This window comes from Branchiostoma lanceolatum, chromosome 6, assembly GCF_035083965.1.
Source record: "Branchiostoma lanceolatum isolate klBraLanc5 chromosome 6, klBraLanc5.hap2, whole genome shotgun sequence".
Lineage (NCBI taxonomy): Eukaryota > Metazoa > Chordata > Leptocardii > Amphioxiformes > Branchiostomatidae > Branchiostoma > Branchiostoma lanceolatum.
In genome coordinates, this window is record NC_089727.1 from 4,404,234 (window position 1) to 4,413,802 (window position 9,569).

The window sequence follows — 9,569 nt, forward strand, 5'->3', positions numbered from 1 at the left end:
TTTCAGTTTGTTCCTTTAGCAATATTTATTTGCAATCACATCTGTCTCACAGATATAACACTGATTTCTGGCACCCAAGGCTAAAATACTTGCTGTGCACGAATAGAATTGTAGTTAACTTAGTACATAGACCTCTGTCCAATTTTCTTTATCATCTTGTCACAAATATACAAGAAAGGGGGTTCCATATCTGCTAGAAATGTTTTCAACACATAATTATAGTGAAATTGTTACAGTGTGGCCAGCAAGGTTTGTGGAAGAATGAATATAATACACAGAGCAGCACATAATAGCACCTAAAATGTTAAAATATGTCATATCAATTTCATTCACAACCATAATCAATCTTACATATCTTGATACCTTTGAATAATTCAGGTATGAGGATGGTGTCAAAATGGTTATGAGCAATCTATGATAACTTCTTTCACAGAAGATATCTTGATATGGTATTTATCTATTTAGGAACAAAAGAAAAGTACACTAATCAGTGCATATATAGCTTATTGCTGAGGTTGTACTCGAATCTTTTTTTGGCATGTCTATATGACACTGCAGTTCTACATGGTTTTGACGCATCAAACTCAACAATTCTACTGCATGTCTTATCTTAAGGCCACAGTTTTGCTAGGCTCCTGTATTTCATAAGAATGGAATAAAGCGTTGAAAGTTCTGTGAAAGCAATTACTATGATATACATTTTGCCAAACAAAATCAAAATATCACTTTTTCTATCAAAAGTGCTCAAACTATATCTTTAAATCCACTGATACCCTTCCTTTGAACGCCACGTTTATCGTGGTTCCCCTTGACTTTGTCCCACACTAACTCCCCTGCAATGTACGTCGCCTGGACGTTCAACTCATCATCGAGTAGGATAAAATCTGCATCAGAGTTGTAGTCCAGAGTCCCCTTCTGAGCTGCAATACCCAGCATCTCTGCTGGGTGGCGTGTGCCGGCCTCCAGGGCTTCCTCTGTGGAACAGTTTGTCGCCTCTAGAAAGTGTTTGACACACTTGTCCATTGTGACGATGCTGAAAAGGGAAAAGGACAAAAAATTTGGTGAGCAAAAGGGAACCATAAAGGACTGAAAATCATGGCAAAATAAATATCAGGAACATCGTGAAAGAAGCAGCACTACTGTACTAGTACTTTGTACAAGACATTGTGACGAGAATATATGCTGGAAATATCACAGATTATGAAGGATTTGTGTAACTTGTTTAAGACTATTGAAGAACATTTTGCATTGAACTCCCAAGAAAATCTTTGAAAGGCGTGCAAGTTTTCACTGAAGAGGTCAAATATACAGACAGATGTACCAGTAACTCAACATGGCCCTGTACAATAATGTCAAGCCTACAGCTTACAGTCTTCTAATAAAGTTATTGGAAATGCTGTCAAAATTTCAAAGTGATAGAAGATTGAAAGAAAGTTTTAAATTATGTGAAGAAACTATCAGAATTCAGGAGGTAGGAATTGAAAAATATTTTTCTAGGGGTCTTGGAAAATTGATATCTTTACAAGAGAAGGGAAAAGGTCTTGGAGTTTCAAGCCTAACACAGGCTGACCTACAGCTACTAATACTTGTATTAGACTGCTGCCTATCACAGATGCTGGATCTTGAATATTTGCTTCTTATATACAGAGAGTACAAGAACTTCTGATCCATCAGAGATCTCTGAACATCATTAGGGCATGGATGGCTTATTGTACCTTCCAATGAGAGTTTTGGTCCCCAGAACAAAAGCCCTGCCCTCGGGCGTCACCTCAAACTCTTGTTGCCCAACTTTGTAGCTGCCGATCGGTAAACCCATGGCCGTGATGGCATCAGTGACCAGCACAATACCTGTAGTGTTCATATGTAACACGCACAGGATCAGTACTGGTACTAGGGAAGGAGGGCTATGTAAACCTTTCTGATGCTGGCCCCAATGTTAAACTAAAGCTGAGCATCATGCCATATTTCATAGTGACTTGGGACATTAAAAATTGCAGTTTACCAAAGAGAAGGATTGAACAAAATGCTGTGGACCATTTTTGAAGAGGAATTATTGTAAAACAACTGACTAAAACAACACGAGATTTATTTTGTTCCCTTGCTGCAAATTTTCTTTAATAAATGGGCTGGGGTTGGAATCAGTAAAACAACAGGAAGGAAAAATAGGGTACAGGATGATGTTTTAGATCCACACCACATATGGCTGTCATGTTCAGCTGTCAGTCATTCTTGGTGCAGGCATCAGAAAAGCAACGGATGGCACACACAAACAGCTTAGGGTGTCCCCAGAACATGGAGCATGATTGTGTCAAGTGGAGTTCAGGTTGTAGTGTCATTAATGGTCACCTGTTAGAACGGTACATGTAGGTAGCCAGTAGATGCAGTCCTAAATGGATTTTGTATGAAAACAATTTTGTTTGCTTTGAAAGAAATGCAACAATGCGACAGCTGTAAAATTCTGTGACAACTTTTTGGGAGAAAAGAGTTGAATGGTGAGTTTTGGCTGTAATGGCTTAACACCAGTGCTCCATACAATGGGAGACCCCTGCCTGTTGACAATGGTACCTTCCACAGAGGGTATTGGTTCCTGAGATGCAGGCTCGACCGTCTGACGTAACATCGACATCTAACTGTCCGATTTTGTGCGTTCCTATTGGGAACCCCATGGCGTTGATCGCATCGGTGACGACCATCAGCCCTGCGAAGTGTTATGGCATGTACATTTGTGTACAAGAAATACATTTGAACAAAAAATTGTCAGGACAACAATAATTCCAAGACAATGGTCGTTTGGCCAATCTAACTTAAGTTTCCAGTTCCAACAATGAAAACAAAATAATGTGTATAGCTGTTTATTGTCAGTTTTATAACAATGTTGAACCTTACGAGCCAGAATGACACTGGTTAGTTGTAGATAAATATGTATGGTATGAAAGCAAGCTGGTTAGTTGTGACTTTTAAAAAGTGATCTTTCACCATTGCAGGGAAGCACATGAAAAGGGAAATTTTGTTTAAAAGAGGTTTTAATGCATGTGTAGTGTGTAGTAGCAGTGAATACTTCTGCATGATGAAATGCTTGTTAGAATGTTAGGATGATAAAAAATGACAATGAATGACATGAGAAAGCAACATGGCATGGAATGATACTGGTTAGTCGATGTGATAGAAAGACAATGACATGTTATATGGTAGACAACAACAAGATAAGGTCATATTGCAGGGTAGAAATATACATGCAGTTCATTCTTGGACTTTCTCAAATATTTTGGCACACTTGCAGTTTAAGAGACATTAGAAAGTGCTGAAATAAGCAACTGACTAAACACAAAGCAGATACCCAAGACTTTCTAATGTCAAATCTCTCTTACCATTAATTCCTAAAATATATGAGGGTAAGTCAGAATGAAATGTCTTTTGTATCATAGCAGGTTCATTTTTGTATAAAATTAGTTGAAGTTTATCCTAACTTACCCTCATACAATGAGAAGAAATGATGTTAGAGTCTTCTGTGATCTAATAATCATATTACAGTGCATTGTTTGTACTGAAAACTGACTTCTAAATGAAGGATGCCTAACCTTGTGGATGAGCTCTGTAAGCTATCCTTAAGGCAGCGGGGTCTGTGTGGATACCGTCAGCGATCATCCCGTAGAACAGGGTCACTCCTTTGGGAATCTTGTGGCTTGTCAGCAGCCCAACAATCCCTGGGTCTCTGTGGTGGAACTGTGGATAGAAACAGGCATTCTATCTTTTGGCATCATTATTACCAAGGTAAGCAAAAGACAATACGCTACAATATCATTACCATACTGGAGACATGTAGATGATGGGACAATAATATTACAGATTGAATCTTTCTGCGTAATTTTCGTTGTGTGAGACATTTTCTTCAAATGTGCATTTTGCTAGTCTCTACTTGTTTAAGACTTTGAGCATTTTTGAAAATGGGTAAAGAAATGTGGCATTTTCTACCAGTATTACTACGTGTACAAGCACTCTTTTTTTTATATCTCATATTTTTTTTCCTCTCTCCCTTCTCTTTCAAACCAGATTGGTCTGTCTTATTCATTGTGTTAAACAATGTACTTACCGGTCCCATGGCGTTAAACAGGTGGGTAATACAGGTGGCACCAGCCTTCACTGCTGCCTCTGCCTGGGACAGGTTAGCAGAGGAATGTCCTACATTGCAAACAATGAATTAACAATCTTAAACGAGTTTAAACTGTAATTTCCAACACAAAAAATTGGACTTACCCAAATTTTCGACCGTACGACATCGGTCTTTGTCAAGGAATGATCCATCCACCGCTGGGGTGACGTCACGTTATGCAGATAGCACACGTGACTCCGTGAGTAGTGGATCGTAAGTATTGAATTAACAAATTACTTTATCAAGAAAGTTGAAACTTGTATGACATTCAGTAAAAACTTTTCCCAATAGAAATACTGCAAACAAGTAACAAGATAATTTATCAAGAAAGTTGAAACTTGTATGAATTTTGTTTTTAAATCATCCTGGTCAGAGAAACATTGTAAATCAATAACAAAGTCCATTATCAAGAAAGTTGCAACTTGTATGAAATTCAACACAAACTGTCTTGTCACTAAATCAAGACGCTGACTCTAGGGACCTCCATCTTTGCTGTGTTATGCTATGCTGCTGTACTGTGCTGTACTGTACTGTCACGCAGAGGAAGCTTACTTTTCTCCCTAAATGTTGACAGGTGACAAACCTGCCCAGTGATTCTCCACAGAATACCTACCCACAGAAACTCTGATGTTCCTTTTGACGAGTTGCTTGATGATGTCAGACGAATGCTCCAATTCAGGTGCAATGGTGAAGAGCTTGACACCATCCAGGGTACTGTAGGTCTCCATCACATCATCCCAGCCCTGGCGGAACTTCTTAAGGTACTTTTCTGGATGAGCTCCCTTCTTGTCTTTGCTGATGAAGGGCCCCTCAATATGTATTCCTGTGTGGATCATTAGTTAAAAGTTAAAATCCTCCCACACCATAATTGATGTATAAGGCGGTGCCCATCTCCGTTTCATAGCCCTGGGCCACACTGTGGTGCAATCACTGTAGCAGGGGGCTAGTACACTGGCAGTGAAGTGTGTTTAACTTCCTTACTGTTTCAGAAGTATGTACCATTTTTATAAAGTCTTTGGTAAGACTCAATGCGCCTCTTGTCCAGAGGTGTCCTACCTGGAGCTAGAACCCCAGTCCTTCTGGTCCAAGTAATTTAAACCAGATGTGGCAAGTACCAGAATCGCAGACCACTACACCACAGGGACACTCCTGTGTGGATCATACATGTCCAAAATATCACCAGGATTATAGCCTGCACCAATCCCAAGCAATGTTCTTGAACAAATATCAAGTCACTAAGTTCAGATACATTTGTATTTTCTATAAAAGAAGAGTCTTGTCAAAATAATGCACAACTTACCCAACACTCCAGCCCCCTCTGAGCTTCCATCTCTCAACTTTATCCTTGGGATAATCTGAAAATAAACTGTTAGTTTTAAACACTGTTCAAAGTATCAAAGTTGTACTTGTATTATCCTACAACAGTAAAACAAATCTGTTGCTATAACACTGAACAATGGTGGATTTGTAATCTATCAAACCAAATGTACAAGTAGCCCATATTCCCTTTACCTGTCTATATATTTCAGGAGGTGAGGTGACTATAGTTGGACAGAATGATGTGCATCCGTAGGCAAGAAGTCCCTTAGCAACCTTGGAAACTCCTTCTTCAACATTCTCCACGTCTGAGGAGAAGTCAACCCCGAACCCGCCTAGAAGGGAACACATACATGAACCAAGCTTAATATACTAGTAGATGATAACAAGTACATTTTTGTACTTTGTAGATTTTGTGTTGTTTTGTTGTTTTTCTGTATTTGAGGGCTGCAACTTGTTGAGAAAACAAATGCATTAAAAACCAGTTCTATCTTCCCTTCCAATTTGTGGTAAATCAAAACAAGCAGATAAACATTTGGAAAATCAGATCATAAACATCAATTGGTAATAAACTGGTTAACTCATATTTACTGTAACAAAACAAAAGCAAATGTTACAAATGATCATAAAATGATTACCATTGATTTGTACATCAATATATCCTGGGGCGATGAGAAGATTTTTACAGTCAATCCGCACATCTGCATATCCCTTCTCATCAAAGAACAGCTTCTCTGGGTTTAGAATCTTCCCATCTCTTATCCATAGGTCTTCCCTGAAATAATGAAAACAACACATATCGTGATTCAATCAGAAAAAATTATGGGGATAGAACGGTGTACTTCTGTGAATTTTAAAGATATAATGTCTGAATCATATGCAAACAAAGTTACAATGGTCACTTCCATGTCTGATCTATACAGCCGTTATCTACGTTATCTACTCAATGCAAGCATGAATGTTTTCACAATGTAGTATGAATGGTTTATTTCAGAAGGTAAAATAATGCTCAACAGTAGCAGTCAACGGACTGAATTGTTGCTGTAGCATTCACATTAAAATTCATCCACATCATTACACAATTGAATACGAAGTCCATGATACAAACACACATTAATTATTAAAACCATTAATTCTTTAAGACAATATACAAAGATCTTAGAGATAGACATTACATATACGTATTAAGCAAGCGGACAATGAATGGTACGGCACTGTTGCGATATCGGTTTGTATTGCAACGAGGATTGTTAAGTTTATGCGACGATCTAGTTTGGCGCCTACTAATGTGACCTCTGGTGGATGGCAAAAGGTGTTGGAAATGTACAGATTGACTAAGAGTGTTCGCAAAGTTCGTGACCAGTTGAAGACGACGTGTCTGGAGGGAGGGTAGACCCAGGTGAACACAGGCATCAGTGTAAGACGTGTAGTCCGCGCCCATAATGATCCGTACAGCACGGCGTTGGACCTTCTCGATTCTGTTGCTCAGTGTGGTGGTCAATCCTGAGTGCCAGATAGTAGCGGCATACTCAAGAACTGGGCGAACATATGTGACGTAGACTGTGACGAGATCTTCAGTGGGGATATGGAAGTGTTTCAGTTTACGGAGTAGGAACAGGCGCTGGCTTGATTTGCTGCAGATGGCGTCGACGTGGGAATTCCATCGCAGGTCGTGCTGTAGGAATACTCCTAAGATCTTCATCACTTTCACCTGTTGTAGTTCGATGTTGTTAATTTTCAGGGAAGGTGTTGGGTACGGGACCTTACTGAAGTATATATGAAGAACTTTACATTTGCCAGGATGGAGCTTCATGTGGCTGTCGTGTGACCAGTTTTCCAGATCAGTCAGGTCATGTTGTATATTAGAAGGTGCTGAGATAGGGTGTCTGACTTCTAGTAAATTCAAATCATCTACGAACTTCCATTGCTTCGAGGCAGCATTACGAGCAGCACCATTGATATACGCAATGAAGATTAACGGGCCAAGCAGTGTGCCCTGAGGCAGGCCGCATGTAACAGTGACGTTGTCAGAAAGAACCCCGTGGTACCGGACCAACTGGCGCCTGTTTGTCAGAAAGTTAGTGATCCACCTCGTCAGGGAAGGCCGTAGACCGAGATCAATCAATCGGCAGATGGCGACATTGTGGCAAACGCGATCAAATGCCTTACTGTAGTCAGTGGCAACAAGTGAACACAATGTACCTGGCTTGTCGGTGGCCTTGAAGATCTCGTTTGTCAGGTCGAGTAGACAGTGTGTAGTGGACCGGCCCTTTAGGCAGCCGAACTGCTGGGTGTCAATTTGTGGGAGAATGTCCGACAGGGTCCACTGGGTAACAAAACTTTCGGCAACCTTTCCTAACAGAGACGTCAGAGAGATTGGCCGCAGTTCATTCACCGAGGGGGGCTTGGACTTGGGGATCGGGACCACAGTAGCACATTTCCACTCCTCAGGCACTAAGCCATGTTGGAGGGAGGAGTTGAGAATATCCGCTAGGGGGGAGCTCAGTTCGTAGGCAAATAGTTTAATGAGTTTACCCGGTATTCCATCAGGGCCAGCTGCTTTGCGTGTTCTGACTCTCTGAAGTTTCCCGTAGACTTCCCAGGGTTCTACTGACGGTGCTGGACGGGAAGGTAAGTAAGAAGGTAGCAAAGACAAGTCGATGGGTGGGAGAGACTGGATCACGGAAGCAAGTGTTTTATTGATTTCATTTGCTATACCAAGTTTGTTGCTGGGATCCATGCCTTCTATGTGAATATCTGGCTCAGCTCGGATCATGTTAGCAATGGATTTAATCTCTTTATGCCATTGGGCGGCATCCTCCTTCTTAAGCGATCTAACTTTGGTGTTGAAGTGAGCCTTTTTAGATTCCTTGATCATGCGCTGAATCTTGTTTCTAAGGTACTTCCAAGTGATGCGGTTACTTGAGAGGAAGGCCTGTTGTCGTTGGTGAATCAGTGCTTTGATTTCAGGTGTCAACCATGGTTTGTCGCAGTGGTGCACACGGACAACTTTCAGAGGGAAGAACGAGTTCATTCGGGACAGGAGAGTAGTGTGCATAGCGCTGTAACACTAAAAGGTGCAGAGAAAAAATGTTTGGACTTTCCTACCTTTGAAGTTTGCCATCCTTGAGAATACGGCAGTTGTAGAACTGGTAGATGGTTGAAGTCGACCGGTTGGAAGGCATCTCCAGGTACCCATACACCTGTCAACAAATCACAATACATCACATGTTTATTCACAGTTAAGAATCTGATTCCCATCTGAAGCTTGTAAGTTGTACAAAGATCCGCACTTACTAGATCTATCTAGAGCCTGTGATACAAATACATTTGCACTCATATTTGTGCAAGTACAGCTGGGTGTCCCTGTGCTAGTAGCTAGCAGAAAATCTGTTAGTAGAAAATCTGTTGTTGGTTTTAGTTTTGTCCGTCGGTTGGTTTTTGTTTTGCCATTTTTCAATCATTGAGGCTACCTTAATTTATCTGTATACTAAGTATGTCCGAAAATGATAGGGTTCGCTGTAAATTCAGATTTTCAATTTGGTGGTTTGGATAATTAGAATTCATGAAACTTCCATTAAAAGTATAAAAGGGGCGGAAAATAGCTTCCAAAAGAAAACACTTTCTCCACAACAGTCTGGCACCCACCGTAGCACTCCATGGCCCTCTGCCTTTCACCACTTTCCCCTTATCGTCTTGACATTTCCGTTTTAAAGAGGCTGAAGACTTTTGTCGTGACATGTTTTCATCAACAGCTGATTCTCATTTGACATATGACGGTCACGAGTTCTATTTGAGCGGGGTAGAAGCTAGAAACAACCGATCGTTTCCCTGCCACGTCCCATGTCAACTCAAGGACCCAGCTGTAAATCTAGTGCCTAAGACATTATTGATCGATAAGTTAGCTATTAACTCACCTTTGACCAGTAAACAAGGTAACTTTGCAGAAGAGCTCGGTTCTTAGTCACTGGAGGCAGCCATGTTGGATTTACGGTGCATGGTGGGAAGTTAGTAAAAAAAATTCTGATTGGATGAATGTCGACAAATACTTTCTTTTGGGGAAATGCAGCCAATCAGAGTCCAGGTCTCATAAACTATGGTG

The 9,569-nt window shown here is 40.7% G+C and overlaps 1 protein-coding gene across 4 annotated transcripts; it reads right to left on the minus strand.

Moving 5' to 3' along the window:
• LOC136436225 (N-acetylglucosamine-6-phosphate deacetylase-like) lies at window positions 1-9,503 on the minus strand. 4 transcript variants are annotated; one of them, XM_066430026.1, is made up of 10 exons: window positions 9,385-9,503; window positions 8,576-8,670; window positions 6,106-6,242; window positions 5,663-5,802; window positions 5,451-5,505; window positions 4,764-4,973; window positions 4,091-4,179; window positions 3,579-3,723; window positions 2,566-2,698; window positions 1-1,033 (listed from the first exon to the last, which is right to left on the minus strand). In XM_066430026.1, the coding sequence occupies exons 2-10, from the start codon at window positions 8,650-8,652 to the stop codon at window positions 745-747; spliced, it is 1,275 nt and encodes a 424-aa protein (XP_066286123.1). In that variant the 5' UTR covers window positions 8,653-8,670; window positions 9,385-9,503; the 3' UTR covers window positions 1-744. The 4 variants fall into 4 exon arrangements, with proteins under 4 accessions (XP_066286123.1, XP_066286122.1, XP_066286120.1 ...); XM_066430025.1 differs by lacking the exons at window positions 2,566-2,698; window positions 9,385-9,503 and adding exons at window positions 1,716-1,848; window positions 9,116-9,349; XM_066430023.1 differs by lacking the exon at window positions 9,385-9,503 and adding an exon at window positions 9,116-9,349.
• Window positions 9,504-9,569: the final 66 nt, after the last annotated feature.